The sequence below is a fragment of the Mus caroli genome, chromosome 6, assembly GCF_900094665.2.
Source record: "Mus caroli chromosome 6, CAROLI_EIJ_v1.1, whole genome shotgun sequence".
In the NCBI taxonomy this organism is placed as follows: domain Eukaryota; kingdom Metazoa; phylum Chordata; class Mammalia; order Rodentia; family Muridae; genus Mus; species Mus caroli.
Genome location: NC_034575.1, coordinates 146,774,199 through 146,802,090, shown reverse-complemented (window position 1 = coordinate 146,802,090; position 27,892 = coordinate 146,774,199). Strand labels below are relative to the sequence as shown.

General features: G+C 38.7%; 1 protein-coding gene, 1 non-coding gene and 1 pseudogene across 6 annotated transcripts in view; 2 read left to right on the top strand and 1 right to left on the bottom strand.

Annotated features, from left to right (window-relative positions):
* Dennd5b (DENN domain containing 5B) overlaps positions 1-27,892 on the top strand; it is a 111,193-nt gene that overhangs the window by 18,373 nt on the left and 64,928 nt on the right. For 2 of the 5 annotated variants that reach the window (XM_029478757.1, XM_029478756.1), the window contains exons 2-5: positions 1,574-1,639; positions 2,788-2,830; positions 5,486-5,595; positions 16,569-17,235. In XM_029478757.1, coding sequence (XP_029334617.1) covers positions 5,593-5,595; positions 16,569-17,235 — 670 coding nt within the window. In that variant the 5' untranslated portion in view covers positions 1,574-1,639; positions 2,788-2,830; positions 5,486-5,592. The remainder of the gene's footprint in view (positions 1-1,573; positions 1,640-2,787; positions 2,831-5,485; positions 5,596-16,568; positions 17,236-27,892) is intronic. The other 3 variants (XM_029478754.1, XM_021165869.2, XM_021165870.2) reach the window with 3 other exon arrangements.
* On the top strand, positions 11,962-12,065 carry LOC115031470. The gene has a single exon (XR_003837090.1). It is a non-coding gene; the product is annotated as a U6 spliceosomal RNA (small nuclear RNA).
* On the bottom strand, positions 12,304-15,343 carry LOC110296455 (annotated as a pseudogene).

The window sequence follows — 27,892 nt, the reverse complement described above, 5'->3', positions numbered from 1 at the left end:
AAAAAAAAAAAAAAAAAAAAAAAAAAGCCCATGGCCAATAAAGAGCTGAAGTAGAATTAGAAGGTGGGACATCCGGTAGAGAAAGAGAGAGGAATTCTGGGAAAGAGTCAGGTGGAAAAGGTTCGCTCTGAAACTCTGGAGACAGTCTCATGAAACTGAAGATGACTAACCATGTAGAAGACATAGAGTAGTTTCAACGGGTTACATAAGTAATGGGCTAGTTGGGGAATAAGCTGAAGCTTATTAATAAATGGCCTAAGCATTTACTAATAAATTATTAGTCTCAGAATCGTGTTAGTCTGGGTTTGCTGCAAAGAGGAGGGTGGAAAAGCTTGTAGCTACAACCCAGAATTTTTTTTCATTTATTTATTTATTTACTTTACATTCCAATATCAGCACACCCTCCTCCTAGTTCCCTCACACACACACACACCTCCTTTCCCGACTCCCTCTTCCCCTTCTTCTGTGAAAAAGGGGAAGGCTCCTCTGGGTATCACTCCACCCTGGCACATCAAGTCCCTGCAGGACTAAACACATCCTCTCTTACTGAGGCATGATAAGGCATCCCAGTTAGGGGAACAGGATCCAGAGACAGACAACAGAGTCAGGGATAGCCTCCACTTCAGTTGTTGGGGACCCACATGAAAACCAAGCTGTGCATCTGCTATGTATATCTGGTGGGGGAGGGGAACTAGTCTAGTCCATGCTCTCTCTTTGGTTGGTGGTTCAGTCTCTGGGAGCCTCCCAAGGGTCCGGGTTATTTGACTCTGTTGGTCTCCTGTGGAGTCCCTAACCTCCGATAACCTAGACTTCTAACTCCTACAATACAAGGTGGAGTTGAGGGATGGAAGCCCTATTTGGATTTCTTAGTTTTTACCTAGTGTTTCTTTTCTCTTGGAGGATCATCCTGCTATTTTGCATTTAGTTGTCAAATCTTCTGAAGCTCCTCTTTGCTGTGACAGTTTCTCAGGCTTTGTTGTTTCTGGTTTCTTTGATAGTTTTGGAGAGTACTTACCAGGTATAAACTACTCCTCTTGAAATGTGATGTTTTACTAATGAGACTAGATTTATGGAGTTATATGTCCAGAGCATTATTTGATCTTATTAGGAAGTATCAAACCATCTCTCACACTGGCAGTGACTGAGAGCTCTTGTCATTCAACAATTTTGTTAGCATTTTGGAAGAGTAGTTTTTGGGCCACACCCATTATAGTAGATAGCATTGCTCACAATATAATTTATACAAGTTTTATCATCATACTTTGTTAACTTAGTTTTATCACCATACTTTAACTTTCTGTTGACATTTCTCTGAAATTAACCTTGAACAGTATGTGCTTTTCTTCCATATAGATAACTGAAACAGATAACTAGTATTTATTGTGTTAAAATTACTCGTGTTCTTTGCTTGTAAGCTACATATTATTGATGTTAAGCTGTGTGCTTGACCTGATTGTCTCTAATTTAATTGCTTTTGTTTAATTTTTTTAATTCTCTTTTTCCATTCTTCAATATCATTTTTGTTTGTTTTTGCTTTGTTCATAAAGATTTTTGTTTCTATTACATTATGTAGTTTTGTACCAATGGCTAGAAGCAGATCGTCATGGCAAGAGCCAAGATACTGCAAATACAACTTCAGGTAAAAATAGTTTAAAAATGAATTGGGGTATTAGAATCATAATTTTAATTCACCCCACATCCTAATATAAATGTTTCTTAAATTTGTTTAGACAAAATTATAGATGATACTTATATTTTGTTCTCTCATCTGCATCTTAATTTTCATAAAGACCTCTTTTGCTTCAAGCCTTGAAAAAATTGTATTTACCAGTCTAAGGTGTCTTGGCATGTATTTTATATTTTCTTGAAGGAGAGATTTGATTACAGCTTAAATTTAGTAGATTACGTGGCAATATTGTTTGAAATTAGGGCTGTATATAATTATAGCAAAGATATTAACATTGTAACTGTCTTTTGGCAGTGGTAAAAATTTAATATAGGGCCTTACAAGTAAATAAATACTTGAAGAAATTTACAGTCCTTATTTGTTTGAGGACTGTATTTAAAAAGTGAATTTTAATTTAAGGATGTTTATATACAATTTCTGTTTCATGCAAATCCAAAATCCCAAACCCAGTCATTTTTCCTGATTAGTCCTAGCAATAAATTCTGAGTTAATGACATATAAAAATGTGAATTCAAAATGAAAAGAGTAGGTTGGTCTCCTAGTTTCTAGGTCCCTAAGGTAATTCTGGGACTTTTTTTCCCCTCTCCCACAGATGTTAGTAAGAATAGAATAGCTACATTCACTCATTTCTAAATTCTTACCAGTGGCATCAGATTCTTTCCCTAATTTATTTCAAAAAAATATTTGCCAAGACATCTGTAATACAGCAGTGATCTTTCTTTTTGCTCTTTTTTTTTTTTAAACAGTATAAGAGAACTGGTGATGGTGTTATTAGTAGCTGGAGTGGTGATAGAGTTAACAGTGATAGTGGTGGTGTTACCAAGGTAGAAGTGTTAATAGTGGCATAAGTAATAACAGTGGTGGTGGTGGTGATGGTGGTGGTGGTGGTGGTGGTGGTGGTGGTGGTGGTGGTGGTGATAGAGGATACACATTGTTGTATATGTTTTGTGGTTTTGTGAAATTGTGTGTGGAGGTAAATAGGTTGTACCTTAAGAAGGTTGGACTTCCACAGGCAACAGAACAATTATATTAAAAATGGCATTGTAATGACTTCTCTGATTTATTTTCTATCCCATTTATAACTTGATATCTGAATGAAGATGTTGCTATTTTAACCATGCACAGGCAGGAATTCACTAAAAGGTAAGTATTACAAATAGATTTATCCTGGGCTATATGCTGTTTTTCTGTTCCTGTGGTATTTTGCATTTTACTTATTATAGATAAAAGTAGTAATTTCTGTCTCTTAGATTGTGGGCCAAAGAGAGGGTTTCTTAGAGTTCTGCTATGGCAATAGCTAAGTCAGTAGCATAGGGCTTTTTGTTTGTTTTGTTTTTTTGAGACAAAGTTTCTCTATTTAGTCCTGTGTGTCCTGGAACTCACTATGTAGACCAGGCTGCCCTTAAACTCACAGAGGTCCTCCTGCCTCTACTTAACAAGTGCTGTGATTAAAGGTATACACTACCATGCCCAGCCGAGTAGCACAAATTTTTAGAACTATAGGAACTTTTTCTTGTGTATTTATTTATTTATGGACATAGAGTAAAGTGAAATCTAATCTCTTTTTTAAGCAAGAAACATAAATTATCTTAGTGTTCACACGAACTCAAGTATCAGCTTAAGAGAATCATTTATCCAGAAGTGAACAGTTTTGAATTCTGAATCTTGTGACTCTCTGTCACACTAACTCATGGACAGTTTAATATTTATCTACGCGACTTTTGGTCATAGGTAACTCTAGTAGCAATGTATAAAAATTGATGAATTTGTTAAAGGAGCATTTGTCTGTTTATTTATTGAAAAGAAGCTCAACTCTGTAGCTCAGGCTGGCCTCAGTGATCCTCATGCCTATGCCTCTCAACGGCTTAGATTACAGACATGAGAAACCACACCTAGTTTTAGGATATCTTTAACAGTTTCTCTCCTGGAAGTGAAAGCTCTCAACTCTTAGAATACGGAGCTACAGACTAGAAAGATACAGAGCTATGGTACTTAGCTAACCAAATCAGGAGACTCCAAAGGAAAAAGATCATTTGTCAAGGACACCAATTGAAAGCCATAGTTTAGTTGCTTTCCCCAAATATATTTAAATTAAGTTCCTAAATATCTAATATTGTAGTTTCCAGCAAGATTTTAGTGTGTAATATTTCCCTTCTGTGATTTTTAACTTTTTTTACTCAATTCAAAGTAAAGTTAGTATATGTCTATTCATATTTTTACCCCAAGTGTAAATTGAGTCATGTCTAGCAAAATGGCAGTGTCACTTCTAAGTCTGATTGCATTGTGATACTTTTAATTGTGCAAATACTGGTAAATTACACTGATATCTCTTTATAACTGTAGTACTTAATTAGAATTTAAAGTAGAACTTAAAAAGTAAGTTCCAGAGCCAGAGCTGTATAATAGCATAGTTTCAAAAAAAAAAGAAAAGAAAAGAAAGAAAGAAAGAAAGAAAGAAAGAAAGAAAGAAAGGAAAGGAAAAGGAAAGGAAGAGGCAGAAAGAAAGAAAAAAGAAAAATGAAACAAAGAGAAAAAAGAAAAACAGAAAATTATGAAATTTCTTTGAGTTCTTCTAACCCCTTGATACCAACTATTTGACACTGGATGTTTTAAAACAGATCCTTCAGAATCAAGCTAATTTATAAAACTAAGGTATTTGAGAGTAATAAGTCTTATGAAAATTAATTTGGTCAAGGAAATGAAAAACAAATTTGACTACTTCTTACAGAATTTTTGTTGCGGGTGGTGGTTTTGAGACAGGGTTTCTCTGTATATCCCTAGCCTTCCTGGAACTCACTCTGTAGACCAGGCTGGCCTTGAACTCAGAGATTCACCTGCCTCTGCCTCCCAAGTAGTGGGATTAGAGTTTTGTGCTACCACCACCCATCATGAATTTTATATATCTATATGTAGATATATGTATGTATGTACATATGTATATGTAAATATACATATATAATATAAACTATCTAAAGATTTGACAGGTGATAACTTGGGCATAGAATTACTCATTTCTTTAAAAAGTTAATGTGTTTAGTGGACTTTACCATTAGACAGCCCAACAATGGTGTTTCTGATATTGCTGATTCAGTCACTGGAAACCTGTATCTGTATGCCAGTTTTGTGGCAATGTAAATAAAACTGCCTCCTCTGCATTGGGTTTGTGTGTAAATTTTCAGTCTCGTAACCTTTAGTTTAAATTACTTCAGTGAAATGTTTTTATATAACTTTTTAATCACCATATGTTGATGTGGGTATAGTAATTACATGACACCAATGATATTAGTGGTTTTTTTTTAAGTTTCTAACCGCAGGTTTCTTTTTCTTTGACTTTTATTTTTTTACATTTTGTTTATTGTTTGTTTGTTTGTTTGTTTTTGAGACAAGATCTTACTGTATAACCTTGACTAGATTGAAATGGGACTCACTTTATAGAATTGACAGAGATCCACCTGTCTCTGCCTCCTGAGTCCAGACTTTTTTTTTAATTGATAGTTCTCCAAATATTGGAGACAAATATTTTTCATCTAAGGTTGTTAAATATAATTAGTAAATATACATATATACACACATATATAAATACATATGCACCACACATGATAGTATGTACCTTTAATCCCAGCACTCAGGAGGCAGAGGCAGGTGGATTTCTGAGTTTGAGGCCAGCTTGGTTTATAGAGCAAGTTCCAGAATATCCAGGGCTGCACAGAGGAACCCTATCTTTAATAACAATAATAATTTTAAAATTATGTCTTTTTAAGTTCCACTTATTAATTGATTATCAATTATTTGTTGTAGGTGAAAATTTTGATCAGAGTCCTCTGAGAAGAACATTCAAATCCAAAGTTCTGGCCCACTATCCTCAAAACATAGAATGGAACCCTTTTGATCAAGATGCAGTGAACATGGTATATATTTTCCTTTTTCTTTCCATTGTTTAGCATTGCTATTAGTTTATTAAAATATAAATGATAAATATCTATATTATTTAATTCAATTAATCCTTTAAGTTATATGAGAAATAGTATTTTTTAAGATTTTGTTTTTTAGTGTGTGCATGTGTGTCTGGTTTTTGTATGCTACATATGTATTAGTGCACACAGAGACCAGAAGAGGGCATCAGATCCCCTGGAGCTGAAGCTAGAGTGGGTTGATATCCACTTAGTATGGGTGTTGGGAACAAAATTCAGATCCTTGGAAAAATATCAAGTGCTCTTAAATACAAAGCCATCTCTCCACAGAACCCTAGAAATATAATACTGCCTATCTTACAGATGGAGAAATTGAGTCTCCGAGAAGATAGTCAGATTTCCCACAGTAGAACCTCAAGTCCATTTTATTTCCTATTATTAATGTGTGTTTGGGTTTAATACTTTAAACAATGATAACCACTTTGATCAAGGGAAGGAGAATAATACGTTTCTGTATACCAAGGAATAACGTATCCTGGACTTATATTTTATCATTTTCACAGACATCATGAAGATGGAAAGGAACTTTAAAACTCTTTGTTTGTTCGTTTGTTTGTATATATGTATTTGGGCTCTGTTATGTGGAGATCAGAGGACAACTTGTAAGAGTTGATTTCTTTCTATCTTGTAGCAGTAGATGAAACTCAGTCTCTCAGGTGTTAAAATCATCATAACTGAGGTGGAAAGGAGAGGAGCCTACATTCATTATTTAATCATTGCTAGAAGTCTATTGATTAAAGCATTTGAATCATTATAATATGTTACCCAGTAGTGATTAAAATTTCTCTGGGCAGCAAGCAGGTTGGCTCAGTAGGTAACTGATGACATGAGTTTGATTCTCAAATCCTACTGTAGAAGGAGAAAACCAACTCCTGAAAGTTGTCCTCTGACCTCAAAGCACATACACCTACTTAGCCAATACCCCACACACCATATGTGTATGCACATAAACAGTAACAATAAATATAATCTTTAAATAAATGTCTCCTTTGAGATTCATGGGAGGGAGGAAGGCAATAGGTTTGTTTGGTTGGTTGGTTGGTTGGTTGTTTAGTTGTTTGGTTGTTTGGTTGGTTGGTTGGTTTTTTTTTTTTTTTCAGTGTTCTATGAAGTATTCTGCTTGGTAGTACTTTAGACCTTTACCACCTCTATAACAAACATAATTAAAGAGACCCAACATAAGCAAATAAGAGATTAGACAAGATGGACACAGAAACTACTAATGGCAGGTTGAGATCTGGTATAGATGTAGTTCTTGAGAATTTCAAAAGTAGAGCCAAAAAACATAAAGGTTTCCATTATGGAGTGACTGTAAGGAAAGGAAGTTATTTGGTAGATGCCTGCTAGGTACTTCAGGTATGTTGTTTTTAGATATGCATTGTCTTAGGGTATTACTGCTGTGAAGAGACACCGTGACCATGGCAATTCTTAGGAAGGAAAACATTTAATTGGAGCTGGCTTATAGGTTCAGAGGTTCAGTCCATTACTGTCATGGCGGGAAGCATGGCAACATCCAGGCCAGCATGGTGCTGGAGAGGGAGCTGATAGTTTTCCATCTTGATTCTCAGGCAGCAAGGAGAGACTGTTCCACACTGGGTGTAACTTGAGCTTAGGAGACCTCAAAACCTGCTCCCACAGTGACACACTTTCTCCAACAAGGCCACACCTCCTAATAGTGCCACTCCCTATGGGCCAAGCATTCAAACACATGAGTCTGTGGGGGCCATATCTATTCAGACCACCATATGCATTATGATGGTTAATCTTTCATTGTTATCTTACCTGGATTTAGAATAACCTATGAGACAAACCAGTTTGGTCTACAGATCAAGTTCAAGGACAGCCAGGGCTACACAAAGAAACCCAATCTCTTACTTGGATTTATTAATCACTGTTTAGTTGGCTTCTGCTTCTGCTAATACTTCTCTTCAGTTGACTCTCTTTCCCAAAGTAAATTATTTATTATTATTATTATTTATGAAAGGCTTATTATAAGCCCAGTGAGAAAGTTCAACAGGTAAAAGCACTTGCCACCGAACAATTCAACACCAAACAGTCCCCAGAACCCGAGTTGTAGAAGAATAGAATCAATTTCCAAAAATTACCCTTTGACCTATACACATATACAATGGCATGTGTGCCCTATGTATGTATGTACATACATACATGTTTTTAAAGTATTTATTAATGTGTATATCTGTGTGAGTGAGTACCAGTAACATCCAGAGAAATCAGATCCCTTGGTTACAAGCAACTGTGAGCTTCTTGACATGGGTACTGAAAACCAAACTCTGACCCTCTGCAAAAACACTATTAATGACTTAATGACTAAGCCATTTCTCCAGCACCTGTGGTAAATTCTTGATTGTTAAGATTTTATTTTAAATTGGATGTTCTTAGAGAAGGTATCCCTTTAACAGGTTCCTTACTATCCTATATCTTTTTATAATCCCTGTTTCAGTTGGAGTTATTAATGACATAGTTAGCATTCAAATCTATATCTCTTGTTATAATGTTGACATCACAAGGGACAAAATAGTTTCACTTAGAGTCTTACCCACTGCCACATGGCACAGCCTGCAATGCCACCACAATGATCAAATCTGTGGGAGAGAAATGGGAGAAGTGGAATGGTTTGTGCTCTGTGAAGAGAGGTGGAACTGGAAATGTGAGAGTGGTGAGGAACAGCCTGATGGGAGTAGCCTGCACTGCCACCTCAGGCCATGGTAATGTCCCACCCATGCTGCCTCTGAGGGCTACATCTGGATCCACTGCCCTTCAGCAGCAAGAGCCTGTGTTGAAGTCCCTGGCCCTGTGGAAGTCCCTGGTTTGGGCTGCTGCCTGGGATACTGTTGATGTATAAATGTTGCAGAGAGCTGGCCCCACCCCTCACTGGGACAGTGCTGGAGAGCTGGCCCTGGTGGTAGGTAAGGGAGAGCTGGCCTCAGTGGTGTAGGTATAAAAGAGCTGGCCCCAATGGTGTGAGCATAGAAGAACCAGTCTGCTCTTTTCTGGCTGCCACAGACAGGAGAGCTGGCTCTGGTGGCACAGGCACAAGAGATCTGGCAGGCTGACCAGCTCAGCTACCAGCTAGGCCCAGATCCAGGGCTTTGGTTGCCCCACCCCAACATCTACCTCATCCATGAACCTCTGGAGTATGTAAAAAGGCTGGCCCTTCACATCCAAAGCTACAGGATCTCCATGGCACAGTTCAACAACAGGATATCCAAGAGGAGTCCTGGTGAGGATCCAGTATTGATAGTGTAGCAGAATCCAGAGGCCTGGAACCAGACCAGTGACTCATTGCAATGAACACTTGGAAGTAAAGTTGTATGGGTAAAAGAATATATACTCTGACACACCGAGGTTTTATTCTTTTAATTATTTTCTTATTTTATTTTTTGTTTTCTTTTATGGGGGAGATTGCAAGGGTAGAGGATAGATATGAAGGGACAAGGAGATGAGCGGGATTGAGGTACATGATGTGAAAAGAAAAGTTTAAAAAAATAATTTCTCTTATTCCTTGCTAGAACCCTAACTTAACACATAGTGGTAGATACTCAAACCCTGACTAAGTAATAAGGAGACCCTGTTTGCTTCTCTTCCCTGTCCTTGTCGTCAGGTGCTACTGAGTACAAAACCATATCTGAAGCTACATAATTGAGTGATCTCTTCTCGCTCCTGGAGCACCTTGAGCATCTCCCATAGCAGTTTAGTTTATGTCTGTCTTTCCTGCTAGACTATGAAATCACTTAAGTAAAGAATTATTCTCATATTTTTCTTCTAAGTCTGATGCAATACACAAGATAAAATAATGGTTTACTAAAGAAAGGAAGGCAGAAAGAAGGTAAGAGGGCAAAGTGAGCTGTCCCATTGGGTTTTCTTTTCTTTTTTTTAAGGAATTTATTTATTTATTTATTTATTTATTTATTTATTTATTTATTTATTTCGAGACAGGGTTTCTCTGTGTAGCCCTGGCTGTCCTGGAACTCACTCTGTAGACCAGGCTAGCCTCGAACTCAGAAATCCGCCTGCCTCTGCCTCCCGAGTATTGGGATTAAAGGCGTGTGCCACCAAGCCCGGCTCCATTGGGTTTTCTGAATAATTTTTCTTTCATAGGCTAATGAGGAAAAAGAATATGGAGTATTAGAATTATAGAATATGGAAGAGGGACTTGCTAAACCTCAAGCCAAAATTATAATCCCAGTACTTAACAAATGCAGGCAGTAGGGTTCATTATCATCCACATTTACTCATAAATTAAATTCTGGCCTGGGCTACATGAAACTCTCAAGAAACCAGCCAGCTAAATAAATAATAAATAAATCTGATGAAATTGTAGCCAAAGTGCCTGGAAGGGGAGGTAACTAAGGACACTGGCTGATCATGCTAGAGGAGGGCTGTGGACAGCACCGTCCAATATTTGGTTACAAGACACATTTTATTTTTTAGTTATTTTATTGTGAGTTGAAGAGTATATCGTTAGAAAATACAATATTCTGGGTTAACAAGATACTTGAGCCATTGTAAGCAAATTACGATTTACGTCTCAGGTTTTCTGAGAGGGATGTCTTGTTTCCTGGTAATTTATATAATTCTGGCTTTTAAAAGCCTCATCTTGTTTTCTCATTCACAACTCCCAGATTATAAATACATATCTTGTCCTTTTGATTTGTAGAAAAGCATGTAAGAAAAATTCTTACATCTGTTATCTGTGGCATAGGAAGTCTTTCTTCCTTTGAATATAACTTCTGGCAAGCTTTTCCTGTAAATGTTTGAATGTGTTCTTAAGAAAGCTACAAACCCTTAACTATATATGTGGCCACTTTTCAAAAACACTATGAGCTTTGATTTTCTAGCTTAGATATTAGGAAATCCTGTCAATAAAATTGAGTCTTCAGCCTACATAGTGACATAATCTTAGCACTTGTAACATAGAGGCAGGAGGATCAGAAATTCAAGTTCATCCTTGGCTGGCTATGCAGAGCTCATGGCCAGACAGGAACACATGAGACCCTATCAACAAACCAAAAATCAAAACCAACAGTAACAACAATAAAAAACATGAAAACAAAAAAATTAAGTTAAATTTAACTTTTTAAAAATAGTGCCTTTGTATTTTACTCTATTTTCTTTCTTTTTATTTTATTTTATTTTTTTTATTAGGTATTTTCCTCATTTACATTTCCAATGCTATCCCAAAAGTCCCCCATACCCTCCCCCCCACTCCCCTACCCACCCACTCCCACTTTTTGGCCCTGGCATTCCCCTGTACTGGGGCATATAAAGTTTGCAAGTCCAATGGGCCTCTCTTTCCAATGATGGCCGACTAGGCCATCTTTTGATACATATGCAGCTAGAGTCAAGAGCTCCAGGGTACTGGTTAGTTCATAATGTTGTTCCACCTATAGGGTTGCAGATCTCTTTAGCTCCTTGGGTATTTTCTCTAGCTCCTCCATTGGTCATAGTGCCTACTTGATATAAAAAGAGAAGATTTGGGGAGCTGAAGACATGTCTCAGCAATTAAGAGCACTTACTGCTCTCATAAAAGATCCAGGCTCACATGGCAGCTAACAACCGTTAACTCCTGTTTCAGCGGATTTGGTACTCTTTAGACTCTCTTGGGCATCAGGCAGGCACATGGTGTATGTACATATATACAGCAAAACACTCTTGCACATCAAATAAAAACAAATCCTTTAATACAAAATGAGCCAGCCATAGTGCCTGTCTGCCAGGCTGAGAACAGGCAGGCCTGTCCACCAGTGCCATGCTGGTGTAACATGGATTGCTTTTTAAATATTTCACGCAACAGCACAGTAGCACGGGCCTTTAATTGCAGCATTTGGGGAGGCATAAACAGGAGTATTAGTAAATCAAGACCATCTTTGGACACATGTCAAAAGCCTGGCTATATATGAATGTGTTTTAAAAATAGTAAGTAAGCAAGATAGTATAGGAATCTGCAAGTTTGGCATGTTCTTCTGTATTTAGCATTAGAGTGGTTCATAGACTGGTCACGGTTCTGTCTCCTAGGCTAGGCATATGACTAGGAGGACTAGTGCTCACAGGTCTATCTCCTAGGCTAGGATTGTGGCTAAGACTGCTGACACTGCTGTCTCTTCATTTGGTCTTCCATGCAACATGACAGCTTCAAGTCAGCTAGTTTTTTTTTTTTTAATCTATGAAAAACATTTATTCAATTTCAGATTAAAATTATAAAAACCTATCATTTTGGCTTATTGTTTTAGAAAATGGAAGACATATGCCTACATTTTCTAAAGGAATAAAATATTCTCCCTTGTGCTCGCTTCAACAGCACATATACTAAAATTGGAACAGTACAGAGATTAGCATGGCTCCTGCGCAAGGATGATATGCAAATTTGTAAAGCATTCCATATTTTTTATCCGGCTGCACTTGTCATCTCTTCTTTTTGCTTGCTACGTGCATAATAAACTCACTCATTCCATGGCAAAATCCTCCCAAATATTTATGACAATATTTACAATCTTTTTAGTTTTTAATCCAGGATTCAAGAACATTTACAAACAATTGTTTTGGTGATGTTGTTTCAACAAAAAGCCTCTCCATTTTATAGTGTCAATCAACTGGTGCAAAAAAATTACATACACTGTATTTTTATTAGTGAGCAGGCTGCTGATGTATCTTGGGAGAGATAAATGGTGCTGGGGATACAGGGAAAGAGTCTGTTTTCCACTCCTGTATCCATGCCACAAGCAGTAAAACATCAGTTACCCCAGCTTGTTCCCAGCTGTGCCTTGAGCCAGCAGAAGATCTGTTTAATGAGTTTTGAAGCTTTGATGAATATTTGAGCTTAGTGAAGGATTTGAGTTTCCCAGCTGAGAACTCCCATTTGCTGGACTCCTGGCACCTTTCAGAATACCAGTACACTTCTAATTGGCCATGTAATTACCTTCCCACAACCTTACACAGCTGTCATCTCCTGAAGATGCTAGCATTGTTTTTGTTAAGTTCCGACTTACCTGGTAGACCTGAGAAGTATGGTTATCAAACTGAGCCACAGTATGAATTTCAAATTTTGTTGGACCACCAGAAGTAAGTTCTCTCCTCACAAGTTTTAATCTTAAAATTCTTACATGTTGGGTTGCTGTTGCCAGAATGTGGGAAGATCTTCCCGAATTTGGAGCAAGTATACTATCATAAACATGATCAAAGACTGTCATAAGAGTTTCGGCTTTGCACGTTTCATGGTGCTTTTATTGTAATAGAACTCTGAACCTTAGCTGTTGTATTTGGACTACAGTTATCACCCCTCATAGCTATCATAGAGTTGGAAGTGTTCCAAGAAATACAGCTACAGGCTCAACTTACAACATGAGATCTCATTCTACAGAGACCACTGGCTGAGACTCATAACATCTGGTGCCTCACATTTTCTTACTATACCATCTGCTGAACAGGTTGCTACAACAGACCCATATGCTTTGGAGCAAATGTCACGTTAGTAATGCATGTTCTGATGTCTGCTAGAGTTGTCCTCTTCACCCAGTGACTCTGTCCTCATAGTTTATCATTTGATTTTCCTGCTATTTCTTTCCATGTAGCAGCCAGAAGAACAAGAAGCCCAAACCTGTCCAAATTCAGAATGAGTCCGTGTCAGATGTTATACAGATCAACTGTGTGTCTTCCAACTAGCAGTACAATGCCACTCTCCTCCTTAACTTTTATCTCAGACCTTCCTGAGGCAGAGGGGAACCACCTCTCTGAGGGCATGGGTATTTGTTAAACCTTGACGTTCAGCCTCCCAAGTGCTGGGATTAAAGATGTGCGCCACCACTGTCCAGCAGAAGTACAACTTTTAATAAGAGATTTTTACTCACACAGACCTAGAATCCTTGACTTTGTCCTTAGAGAAGATTCATGACTGACTTGTATGAATTTGGTATATATTAAGAAAATTTTAACATAGAAATGCTCAGGGAAAGAGTAAAATAAACCCAAGTATACCCATGTACTTTTCAAGGGAGAGTTACACTAAGTGTCTTTAAAATAGACACACATTGCTGTGTGTGGTGGTGTACCCCTTTAATTTGAGCACTCAGAAGCAGAGCCAGGTAGATCTCTCAGTTTAAGGTCAGCATGGTCTACATAGTAAGTTCTAGGACAGTGAGAGCTACATAGTGAGATTCTGTCTTAAAAAAAAATCAAACAAAAAATAAAATAGACAAAGCCAAATGTACATGTTTGGTATCATGAAATATCTCAAAGGGTTGCCAAGGAACTTAAGAATAAGATTGTCGTGGTGGCGCACGCCTTTAATCCCAGCACTCGGGAGGCAGAGGCAGGCGGATTTCTGAGTTCGAGGCCAGCCTGGTCTGCAAAGTGAGTGCCAGGACAGCCAGGGCTACACAGAGAAACCCTGTCTCGAAAAANAAAAAAAAAAAAAAAAGAATAAGATTGTGACAGGATTGGGTAGCAATGCAGCTTGACAAAGCAAAACCACCCTAGATCACAAGTGCTGCAGAGGAAGATAATTTTTAAAATTATTTTATGTATATGGGTGTTTTGCCTGCATTTATGTCTGCACCACATTCATGCCTGGAATGGAAATCTAATTCAGGTACTCTAGAAGAGCAACCCAGCAACCCATTGCTTCTAAATACTGAGCCATCTCTCCAACCCCATGTGCTAGAATTCTTGATTTTCACAAGACAGAGACTCCAACCAGACTCTGGAGGAGGAGAACTTTTTTCTCTTCTCATGTCTTCTCTTTTTTTTAAGATTTATTTATTTTATGTACACTGTAGCTGTTTTCAGACACATCAGAAATGGGCATCAGACTCCATTACAGATGGCTGAGAGCCACCATGTGGTTGCTGGGAATTGAACTCAGGACCTCTGGAAGAGCAGTCGGTGCTCTTAACCACTGAGCCATCTCTCCAGCACCTTCTCATGTCTTCTGAATTTTCTTTCTGTCCTGCGTAGGATAACTGTTGTTTTTTATTTCTGTTAACTTCTTTTTTACCAATCAAAAGAACCTTTGCCTGTTTTCCCTAAAACACTGTCATAATCACTATAAAAATAGTACTTAAGGTTGGCATGGTGGCATACACTTATTTCATATTTTTATTCTTTATGAGTTTCACATTACGCACCTCAGTCTGACTCATATCCACCCTTCACCCTTGCAGCCTCCATCCCCCCAAATAACACACAAAAACAAACAAAAAAAAAGCCTAGAAAACATCTCATTGTGGAAGCTGTAGTATGTCACAGAGTGGCCCACAGTATATCCCTCTCTCTACACATCTTCACTTGCAAATGTTCATTCCAACAAGTCATTGGCCTAGTTAAAGATCTCTGGTTTCTGTAACACCATTAATACTGAATTCTCACTGGGACTATTCCTGGGTATCCTGGTGTTATGTCACAGAGATCCTGCAGCTTTGGATCAGCAGAACTGGCCCTTCCATGCATCCCAAGTGTTCACAGATAATATAGATTTTGGGGTGGGCCAACTCAGAGCCTTAGATCTGGGCCTTGATAGTAGCTGAGCTAGTCAGTGTGCCCCTTCTCCCTGATCTGCACCAGCAGACGAGCTCTTCAGCACTGCTCTGCTAGGCCTGTAGCTGGCGAGGGAGAGGGCCAGCTATCCCAACTGCTGCAGGTGGTGAGGGGAGGGCATTGCCTCCATACCCATGTCATCTGAAGGCAGACAAGTGGTGAGGCCAGCTCTCCTAGAACCTTTCCTCAGGCACATCCACACCCACAGGGAGAGCTCTGCTGGTACTCCAGAGGCAGAGGTAGTTGGATCTCTGAGTTCCAGAGTTCTACATAGGGAGTCTATACCAGCCAGAGATATAGACCCTGTCTCAAAGAAATACCTGTAAGTGTTTCGGCATACTCTGTCTTCATGCATTTTCCAGGTCAGAGNTTTTTTTTTTTTTTAAACTGGGTTACTAAGTCCAAATTAAAGCTCATTCTTTTTTTTTTTTTTTTTCGAGACAGGNTNTNNCTGTCCTGGAACTCACTTTGTAGACCAGGCTGGCCTCAAACTCAGAAATCCACCTGCCTCTGCCTCCCGAGTGCTGGGATTAAAGGCATGCGCCACCACGCCCGGCAAAGCTCTCATTCTTTTAAAAAATACTTTACATGTGTTTAGTGTGGGGTTTTGAGTGTGTGCGTTTGTCTGTCATGTGCATATCACTCTGTGTGGAAATCAGAAAACAGCCTGCAGTAGAGTGGGTTCTGGTGACAGAACTCAGGCTTGACAGCAACCGTATTTACCTGCTGAGCTATCTCCCTGGCTCTTGTCTTCTATATAAAACCCTTTGTATAATACCCATGCAGTGAACAGTTTTTCCATTTATGTCTATACATCTATTTTTAAATCTTTATTACATTTCTTGTTTGTGTGTGTGCATGGGTGTGGACGTGAGAGCACAGCTTGTAGGAGTCAGTTCTCTTTTTACTATGTGGGTCCCAGGACTTGAACGAAAGTTGTGAGGCTTACAATTGGAGGCAAGCACCTTAACCTGCTGAGCCAAATTGGCCCCACATATATTTCTTTTGAGAATGTTTTATCTACAAGTAAGGGAAGAGCTTACACTACGTTTCTAATTTAGGACTGTTATTGGGCTGGAGAGATGGCTCAGTGGGTAAGAGCACTGACTGCTCTTCCAGAGGTCCTGAGTTCAATTCCCAGCAACCACATAGTGGCTCACAAACATCTGTAACAGTGTCTGATGCCCTCATCTGGTGTGTCTGAAGACAGCTACTGTGTGTTCATATAAATAAAATACATAAAGTTAAATCTGGATAAAACTTGTCCTTTGAATCCTCTTAAAAAGGAAATCATTCCCCCTTACCCCCTCCTTAGTTATGCCTGTACTGCGTTCTGATGCTTTCCCCCCATTTCTCCACAGCTGTGCATGCCCAAAGGGCTGTCTTTCAGAACACAAGCTGACAATAAAGAGCCTCAGTTCCACTCATTTATAATTACCCGGGAAGATGGTTCTCGTACCTATGGTTTTGTTCTCACTTTTTATGAAGAAGTTACAAGTAAGCAAATCTGTACAGCCATGCAGACACTGTACCAGATGCATAACGCTGAGCAGTACAGCAGTGTGTACGCTTCATCCTCTTGCAGTATGGACTCACTGGCAAGTAGTATTGATGAGGGAGATGCAACCTCTCTTTTGAAACTCCAGCGATACAACTCTTATGACATCAACAGAGACACCTTGTATGTTTCAAAAAGTATCTGCTTGATCACACCTCTGCCTTTCATGCAAGCCTGCAAGAAATTCCTCTTCCAACTTCACAAGGCAGTTACCTCACAGCAGCCACCACCCTTGCCGCTTGAGAGCTACATCCACAATATTCTCTACGAGGTGCCCCTTCCGCCTCCTGGGAGGTCACTGAAATTTTATGGTGTTTATGAACCTGTCATCTGCCAGAGGCCTGGGCCCAATGAACTCCCTCTTTCTGACTACCCTCTTCGAGAGGCCTGTGAGCTCCTGGGATTAGAGAACCTAGTGCAAGTGTTCACCTGTGTTCTTTTAGAGATGCAGACCCTTCTCTACTCACAAGGTAGGTGTCCTTTGCACTTTGTCTTCTGAAAAAAAGTGCTTTCGCCCTGAACTACTTTGTTTCATTATAGAATCAAATAATGATATGAAGTCTCTTCAGTTTTGCATTAAAAGAGTGGGCTTGGATGAGATGGAAAGTTGTAGTTTGTTTCTCTTTGAAGTATCAGTGGCTACAGACATACACAGCAAGGGATCAAACGGGTTATGTTGTTGACCAGTGTGAGTATATCTATTTTTTAATGAAAATAACCCTTTTCCAGTACATGCAATCATCATTAGATACATTGAGACTTGTTCTGTAAGTGACTAATGGACTTTCTGTTCTTTATAAATTGGTAAAGTGTCACATGAAAATTCAAGTGGCATTTGAAAGGAGTAAATGAAATGTTTACTCTGGCGGAAAACTTTGAGCCTCTGCTTGTAGGAGTATTTCATGAGTAGAAAGAGGAGATGTGCAGGTAGAGAACAGATAGGACTGCCCCAGACCTAGCAATAGATCCGCTAATATTGTGGGTAGTTGTGTTTTTAACCTCCAATCCCAGGAGGCACTATCTTTAGTGTATCTTCTTATCCCAACACTGATTTATTTAAGATACTAACAAGTTAAATTTTGCTTCACTAATGTATTTTTGATAATGAACCTAGACTACAATACCTATTTCCATCTGCATATGAATTTACATAAAAAATAGAGCTATTGTGTCATAATAGGTACTGAATTGTGGACCATGTGCATTGTTGAAACTTTGGAAAATACTATGGCATTTGGATTAGCTTTTTGCTAGCTTGTATTTAGGCTGGCAGTCTCTGCTGCTGCTGTCAGCTTTTTTTTTTTTTCTCACTTTTCTTTTTTATTTTTCTATTTTAAATTATAAGTGAAACTGAGCCAAGCAGGCTATATTTATACTTCCCCATCTTGTGTGTGTGTTGACAGCCCTCCCTGAGGTTTCTCAGTTTACCCTACATAATTTTTTTTTTGATAATATGTTCCAATGTTGCCTTTTGTTATGGGGAGTTCTCTAATGGCTTACCTAAGTTCATTATTTTGCTCTCATTTTCTTAGTGCCCATCATTGCCTGCAAGTACACTGCCTGCTTGTAGCTGAAAAACTTAGTAACCCTGCCCTGCTTTATTGTTCTCCCTGGAGAGATGGTAGGATTGGAGAAGTGCGTGATACCAGCTCTCAGGGTCAGAGATTCCAGATTTTAGGGTTATAAATTTTTAAACAGGATGGAGAAATGCATCAGTGCTTAAGAGCACTTGTTCTTGCTCTTCTTGCAGAAGACCTGGTTTTGGTTGTCAGCACGCACACTGCACGTCATAACTGCCCATAACTCCAGTTCCATGAGATCTGGGATCCTCTTTTGATCTCCAAGGTCACTAGGCACACGCATGAAGCACAGATATACATACAAGCAAAACCCTCTTACACGTAGAAGAAAATAATCATTTCTTTTTTTCTAATTAGCCCCAAGGTAGGGGGATTGGGGGCTGAGGTGGGAGTGGTTGGGTGGGAGAGGTGGGGAGTAGGGGAAGCACCCTCTCAGAGGCAAAGGGGAGGGGGGAGAGGGTGAAGAACTCTTGGAGAGTGGACCAGGAAGGAGGGCAATATTTGGAATGTAAATAAATAAAAAATTTAAATAAATAAACAATTTTTTAAAAAAGAAAACAGTCTTTTAAAAAATGTTTAACCAATATTGATTTTAGAAGTCATAAAAATCTTAGTTTCAAATTTCTATTCTGTCCCTTATTAACTATAACTTCTGTAGGTGAGATACTTAATTTTCAGGAGTGTTGCCCCTCATCTCTCTAGGGATGTCTTTGCCACCCATCCATGATTAATTGTCAAAGTTAAATGAGAAGACCTGTATAGAATTCTTAGACTGTTTTTGATGTTTCTTGATAAATATATGCAGTATATATATATGATAAATATATTTTGATGTTGCTTGATAAATATATGCAGTAAAATTTAAAGATGTTTCAAGGACCACATTACTGAGAAAATCCAAAATGAATCTAAGTAGATGGATTTCTTTTTTTTTCTTTAATTTATTTTTATTTTATTTTATTTTATTTAATCTTTTTTTTTACACTCCAGATTTTATCTCCCTCTTGGCCCACCCTCTGACTGCTCCCCATCCCATACCTCCTCCCCAACCCCTTATCTCCACAAGGATGTCCCCATCCCTCCACCTCCCACCCCTACCAGACCTCGTCTCTTGAGGTACGTAAGTAGATGGATTTCAATGATGAAAATGTTCATTAGCTGACTTGTAATTTAGTCCAAAATTTACTTAGACAGATTCAGTCTATTATCTAGAAAATAATTACATCACAGTCTTTCTTCAATGAAAGTGAGCTATAAATTTTTAAGTAGAGAATGCACCCAGGAAGTCAAGCCTCTAAGTACCTTAAGTCAAAAGAATGCTCAAAGGTTGCTTGAAACCAGACAGTCTGAGCTGGAAGTATGGTCTTCTTTTCAAAAGAGTAGTGGAAATATAAAAGATCAGGAATTTAAATGCCACTGTCTAACTTTGGCTCCAATATATAAAGCCTCCAGAACACTTTTGGATCTTGCTTGCTTACCTCCTTTGTCTTTTCACATAAGAAATAAGTAGTTACCGATGCCTACACCAACCCTTGTTCCTGTTCCTGTGTGCCCCTGCAGGACTCCTCTGCTGGTCCTTTGGCACTCTTCTTTACCAGTTGTTTTAATGTAGAAGCTACTTGGAGTTTTCTTGAAAATATTGGAAGTCTTTTTATTATATATTGCTAGCCATGCTGAAGTAGATACAGTTTGTTGGTCATGGTTCATCAATTATAAAAATGAACCTAATGCTCTGGTTATAGCAACTATATTTCCATGACCTTGAACCAAAAAGCAGTAGAATATGACCAGTTTTGACTACTGTTTTATTATTAGATTTTTGCATGGGTTGGGAGTTGCCTTGAATGCAAGTGCTCTACCAATAAGTATGTCTACTATTAGACTTATTTTATGATAAACATAATATTAATATTGTTAAAATTTTTCTTCTTTTGAGATAGAGTCTCATGTAGTTGTGGCTGGCCTTGAGTTCACTATGTATCTCAGAATAACCTTGAACACCTCTAATTCTTGTTTCTCTACCTCCCAAGGGCTGGGACTACATGCATATGTTACCATGACTAGCTCTATTTGTGGTATTTTTTTAATTCAGTAAAGCAGACTTTTGTTTGGGCCAATTGTGGTAGATATATGGGATGCCTATGCAGGCAGGCCTTTAATAGTCTAATTTTACACTGCCCAATCTATCTGACCATATGACCAAGTCATGAGTTAGTAGAGATTCAGATGTAAGAATGTTTACCATTGTGCCTGCTCTTTTATCACTACTAGAGAAACACCATGTGATTTTGTCAGGCAGCTGAGCTGATTTGTTTTTAGCTTCTTCATTGTCATAGTGACCTTCTAAATAGGATATATTCATTTGCTTTGAAGCTGCCATCCATAGACGAAGCAGCCCTTTTTTTTTTTTTTTTTTTTTGGTCCGTTGAGAAGTGATAATAGAACCTGACAGATTCTCACACAGTTTTAACCAGTCCTAAAGGAAAAGAAATGCTCTGCAGTTTATAAATCTCTTTGCATTCCAGCACTAATGAGATCAAGTATAAACTATCCCATTTCATTATGCAACTTTCCCTTCAGAGTTTTTCTGACCTTACAAGACACCTGAGAATTTAAGGATTCAAGTTTACTTGATGTACTTCAACCATGGTATCTGTTTGGCTTAATATCCAATTACAAGCTCATAGTTGTTCCTCAAATGGAAATTCTGTACTTCCAGGGAGGTACAGATATCTAGCATAGTCTCCAAAGCTGTTGTACTGAGAATTTGCACTCCAGCTTCTAGGTCATCCTGTTTGCTTATGAACTCTGACTCATTCAATCCCATTTAGCATGCCTAATTAGTGTGGCTTGAAAAGTGAATTTACATAACTTCTGCCTATAATAGTGTATATTACATAGAGGAACCATTCCCATAAACCATACATGGAAACCTTGTTTAAATATTCTAATTCACTTCAGACTTGTACCATAATTCCATCAACCCTAAGTTTGTTTGTTTTTTCAAGACAGGGTTTCTCTGTGTAGCCCTGGCTGTCTTGGAATTAGCTGTAAGGTCAGGCTAGCCTTAAACTCAAAGATTCACCTGCCTCTGTCTCTGGATTAAAGACCTGTACCATCACTATCCAGTGTAACTCTTAACACTTAAATATCCTATTATTCTAATTATAGCCTATGTTAACTGATTTTGGTACCATAGTATATGAAACAGCTCTGTGAAGTTGTTCCAGAGGCATCTTTCTCTATCCCTGACCATGTTACATGCACCTTTGAATTAGGAGTTAGGCCTCTTATAATGAGTTGTGCCAAGAGATACTAGTCCTTTGTCTAGTCATAATCTTAATTATGGCTCATGCAGGTTGTAGTTTATGTTATTTAATTTTTATTTTTTATCTTATGTGTATGCTTTTTCTGTATGTTTGTATGTGCCCCACATGTGTACAATACTCACAGAGCCAGAAGAGGGGATCAAATCCTTTGGAACTGGAGTTATATGTAAGCTGGCTTGTGGGTGCTAGGAATAGAGCCCAGGTGTCATAGAAGACTAGCCAGTGCTCTTAACCACTGAACTGTCTCTCCAGCCCCATAATTCATGTTTCTTATTGATAGCTTTGACTTTTAGCACTTTAAAATTCTCCAAACTGAGACAACAAAACAAAGCACACAAATAAGCAAACAAAGAAACTTCATTGGACTCCTTAATGGTAGGAAAATATAAAGTGCTTTTATTTTTAACTAAATTATTTTTAACTAAAATCGTATTAACTTATATAAATTATATTAACTAAAATATCTTTTATCTGCCTTCCAGAGTGCTATGTGTAAGACCCTTGTTTAAACTCATCAACATCTTTTTTATATTATTTATTTTTTATTATAATTTTTGTTTATAATTTCATATGTGTATATAATATATCTTGGGTTTTTTTTTAAAGATTTGTTTATTTTAGTTTATGTATATGACTGTTTTGCCTACATATTATGTCTGTTTACCACCAATGCCCATGGAGACCAGAAAAGGGCATCAGATCCTCTAGAACTGGAGTTACAGACAGTTTTAAGCTGCCATGTGGGTGCTGGAATTAAACTCAGGTCCTCTAGAATAGCAGCCAGGTAACTGATCTAGAACTATAGCTCAGTGATAGAGTACTTGCCTAACATATATGAGGTCCTAGGTTCAATTTCTATTGTAAAAAAGAAGAAAAAATTCTTTAAAAGACAATCTTACTAGCAGATGCCAGCGTTGAGCTTTCTATGTTATCAAGGATGACTTTGAATTTCTGATTTTTCTGCTCCCACCTTGAAAGTGCTAGGGTTACTGATGTGTATCTGTGCCTAGTTTATATGGTGTTAAGGATTGAACCTGTGCCTTCATGCATGCTAGGCAGGTATTCTACCAACTGAGCTGTGTCCCAGTGCTAGAAATATAGCGAGGTGAGTGCCACCACAGACAGCTTTTTTTTTTTTCCCCAAGTATAAAACTCAGGCCTTTAAGTTTGCATGTCATTCATGTTTAGCCACTGGGACATCTCACCTGCTCAGGTTGTGTTCAGGACTTTTGAGGAGAGATGGGGGTCGGGGAGAAGAGTGTATGACTGTGTGTGAATGCTCTTTTGTTGTATGGTGTGGTGCAGGCCCATGTGAGCCATGGTATGCATGCAGAGGTCAGAAGACAGCTTTGAGGTTTTAGCTCTGAGACAAGATCTTTGCACTGCTGTGCTAATACACTCTTTTTAAGATTTCAAGGTCTTTTGTTTATTGTTGGAGGAAATATATATGGCACAGTATAGGTGTAGAGGTAAGAAGACAGTTTTTGGGAGTCAGCTCTCTCTTTTCACTGGTCCTGGGAATCAGGCATGTGCAGCAAACACTTTACACCATTGAGCTCATCTGATTGACTCTATAATACATTCTGGTTACTCCCATCTCTCCATCCTCTTATCTCCCTTCCCACCCCCAACAAACCCCCTCCTCTCTACAAGTCCCTGTCCCATATTTGTAGTGATGAGTTTTTGCTACACTGGCTTTGGCTCCTGGCAGGTCGCATACGTGCACCCACCTAGGAGCTATTTTTGGATCCATGAATGCAAGACACATACATTATCTTATTTCTAACATGCCTTACTAGCTCAGTGTCTGTGTACTTCTAAGCCTCCCTTGGCTAGCATAACCTTCCCTTCGGTACTCCTGGCTCAACATCTTTTAAATCTACTTTTAACTTTGCTGCCCTGTTACCTTCTGTGAAGCCCATTGGTCTTTGCTGCCCAGGACACTTCTGGGCAGCCCTCCCGGGGGCCACTCCCACTTTACTCCTACATTTCAGATGACCTCCCCTCTGCAGCTCTAAATCTGTTCATCTGTCTCTCCTGAGTCATGGTGATTCTCCCTTTCCTCCTCCTGTGTGTTAGCCCACGCAGCTTTAAGGGTTCTGCCTCATCTCCCTCTGGCCAGCTATTGGCTGTACAGCAATTCTTTATTGCCAGTCAAATCTAGCTGGGGGCAGGCCTCCTTTAGCCTGTGTTCAGGACACTGCAAACAGGTTTTTAGGGGGTGGGATAATACGATTAGCAAGAGAACACCAGGTACACGAATACATGTTCATGTATTTTGTTTTGTTGTGACTCGCCAAGTTTAAGCAGGGCCATCCATTGGAGCCTAGTGGATATTCTAGGCAAAATTATAACAGTATATTTTAATTTGTAACAGCCAAGCACATTGTATTTCATTTTACATGCCTTAGATACATTTATCAGCTAATTACAATGTAGTAAACCCTGTATGCCATGCTGAAGATTCTGAGATTAGAAATAGAGTTGTCAATTTTGTGTAGTAGTGTGAGCATTTAATTCCAGCATTGGCAGGCTGGTAGAAGCAGGCAGATCTCTGTGAGTTTGAGACCAGCCTGGTCTATATAGTGAATTCTGGCCAAGGCTGTCTTAAAAGAAAATAAAGAAAAGGATCAGTGTAAAGGTCTCTAGCAGTAGTATTAGAGATTTTCTAAAGGAAAAAGTTTTGCCACATACAAGGAGGAACATTTCTGCAAAGAGGAAGATATACAGAGGTTCACAAACCTTTGAAGATGTTTTAGTCACAGAATGACCTGCAACAGGAGTTTGGCTGCCTGTAAGGTAATGGTGAGAACTAAAGCAAACAAGAGCTAAATCATGAAAAGCTGCATGTGCCCTGTTGAGGCTTGTCTTAAAATAACTGTCATCAGGGCTGGAGAGATGGCTCAGTGGGTAAGAGCACCAACTGCTCTTCCAAAGGTCCTGAGTTCAAATCCCAGCAACCACATGGTGGCTCACAACCATCTATCTGTAATGGGATCTGATGCCCTCTTCTGGTGTGTCTGAAGACAGCTACAGTGGACTCATGACTCATATACATAAAGTAGATAATTCTTGAAAAAGAACTGCTATCACATATCCATCTCTTGGAATCACTGGGGACAAAAATATATATTTTATCTTAAAATGCTGGATGAGGACAGGGATGATGGCATGCACCTTTAATCCCAACCCTCAAGATCTTGAGTTTGAAGACAGCCTGGTCTACAAAACATGAATGAGTTACAGGACACCCAGGGCTACACAGAGAAAACCTATCTTGAAAAACCAAACAAATAATGGATGGATGGATGGATATGCATGCTTGCGGTGGTTTGAATAATAGTGGCTCCCATCAATTCATATACTTAAATGCTTAGGGAGTGGCATTATTTGAAAGGATTAGGAGGTTTGGCTTTGTTGGAATAGATGTGACCTTGTTGGAGGAAATATATAGACCTCTTAGCTCCTTCTCCAGCACCATGTCTGCCTGTATGCTGCCAGGCTTCCCACCATGCTGATAATAGACTAAACCTCTGAAACTGTAAACTAGCCTCAATTAATTGTTTTTCTTTGTACGAGTTGCTGTGGTCATAGTGACTCTTCAACAATAGAACACTGACTAAGATAATGCTGAATGGAAGTTAGCTCAGCCAGGTAAGCATGAGTATCGAATTGAAACCCCTGTCACTTACATAAAAGCCAGTTGCAATGGTACACACCTGTAACTTCAGCTATGAGGAAGGGAGTAGTACAAACAAGTCTCTGGAGGTCGGTCAGCCAGTGTAGCCAAAGTGGTGATTACCAAGGAGAGACCCTATCTTTTAAATGAAATGGAAAGCAACTGAGGAAGACACTTGATATCAACCTCTGACATGCACATGTTTTACACATATCACATGCAAAAAGTGCTTAAAGAAAAACTTTTTTTTCACTTATTTTTTTCTGTTAGTGATTGAATGCAGAGGCCTTGCGCATGCTAGACAAGCATTGCATGACTGGATTACCGGCCCCTGCGTCTTATTTCTTGATCCAGTTAAAAGAAATGGTCTTTCTGCAAATTGATTTCATTACTAAAAAGTATGATATATCAACCAGTTTTGTAGAGAATTCAAAACTGAAAAGATTGGCCATAGAGCATTTACAAGGAGGAAATAGGAGTGGAAGGAAAATGAGCCCTGTTTTTTAAAGTCCAGGGGAGGAGAGAAAAATGTGTAATTTATTTTTACTTCCCATGGTGTTTCTATAAATAAAGCAAGAAAATATTCCACATTACAATCCACCATTACCTGGAGAAAGTGTTTTCCAGGAGACTGTTGTTTTTCCCCCAACCACAAATAAACTAGCCAACTTGATAGGAATTTAGTTTGACTGCTCAAATCTCTTTACCTTTCAGTTGAGGTTCAGCTAGGCAACAGAAACCATAACGTAATTTAGGCAGAGGAATGTAATATGAATTATTACTAAACTGTATTAGAAAATAGGCTATAAAGAAACTCTGAAGGATACTCAATGAAGCACAAACATTTAAGTGAGAGCCCATACCCAGAGCTGTAGTGAATACCTCTCTGAAGAAATTCCATTCATAAAATATGGAGAAGACCAGTGGATTACTTGTCAGTATGTTGCCTGGAGACCAGAGCTGGTCCTTAGTCACTGATCTAACAGAAGGCAAAGTCCAAGACCCATGTTTTCTGTGGCTGGTGAACAGACCCACAGGATTTGTTGAATATCACTGTGGTGTGAGGTCTGAATATACATTGTTTTAGGGCCATAAGAGGTATCATCTGTTGACTGTTCATTCTTGGCATGTGGCATAGCAGTGTGCCACCAGATGTCCTCAAATACCCATACAGCAATAGCAAGACAGATTGCACTCTGGGACCAGAAAGCAAAACAAACAAACAAACAAACAAACAAACAAAAACCTACCCGGCTCCCCTGTGGTGTGTCTCCATTGCCCTCTGCTGGCAAAGGTTAATTTATTGTCTGTATTCATTGTTAAAGTGGTTAGAGTCCCACCAATTGTAATAACTGAATGGATTGGAAGCCTTTCACATTATCTGGCATATGATGGAGAAAGAAATATAAAATCAGATACTGATGTCTTAGAACTGATCTCTCACAGGTAGCTCTTGATGTTTCTACAGACTGATCTGGTATTCACATCTAAGCCATTCTTTTCTGTACGACTTAGCTTCAAAAGAATAACAAGCACTATTATTGTGTGATCTACAAAATAACACACATACACACACAGAGAGACAGAGACAGAGAGATAGAGCCAGCATCTCATGAATATTAGGGAGATAAATGCACTACTACTAACCTGCATTCCTACAATATTGTAGATTATTAAAGGTAATCTCTTCAAATTAATTATGTTCAGTAAAGATAGGTTGAAAGGTTCCTTCATTACAGGTTGAATTGCAAAAGAGTCTGCAGAATCGTGGTGCCAGCATGCGTCCAGTTCAGGCAGTAGAGCATGATTCTCCAGTATTTGTAAAATACAATATCTATTAAAGGTCTTTGCCTCAAATAGGGAGAGGTGGAAAAATGGGTTGGTGAGATAACGCAGCAGGAAAAGGTGCTTGCCTAAATTCAGTCCTCAGGACCCACATAGGGGTAGAAGAGTACCAGCTCTGTAATGTTGTCTTCTAACCCCTTCCCCAGTTACATAAATTAATTACATAAATAAATGTAATGTAAATTTTCCTTAATTTTACATTTATTTTATGTAAATGGATGTTTTGCCTGCATGTGTATCTATGTACCACATTCATGCCTGGTGCCCTTGGATGTAAGGAGAGGTTGTCGAAGGAAACCATTGTGATAGGGGTACTACTGAAGTGCAGCTCTTCACAGCAGTTGGCTGCTGGTGAAAGTAGGCGTAAGGGAGGACTCAGTTTTCTTTAAGGGGCTGGCCACTGCAAGTTTGACCATGCTTTAGTAAGTATATAGGGAACTTAAATTGGATTTGGAATTTTTTCTTTTTTCTTTTCTTTTTTTTCTTTTTCTGCTTTTGTTTTGGAGAAGGTCACAAGAGTGGGGGTGGGGGGTGGACCTGGGAAGTCTGGAAAGTATATAATCCGGTACATTATATAAAAATTCTAGCCCCTCAACAGAGGAATGGATACAAAAAATGTGGTACATTTACACAATGGAGTACTATTCAGCTATTAAAAAGAATGAATTTATGAAATTCCTAGGCAAATGGTTGG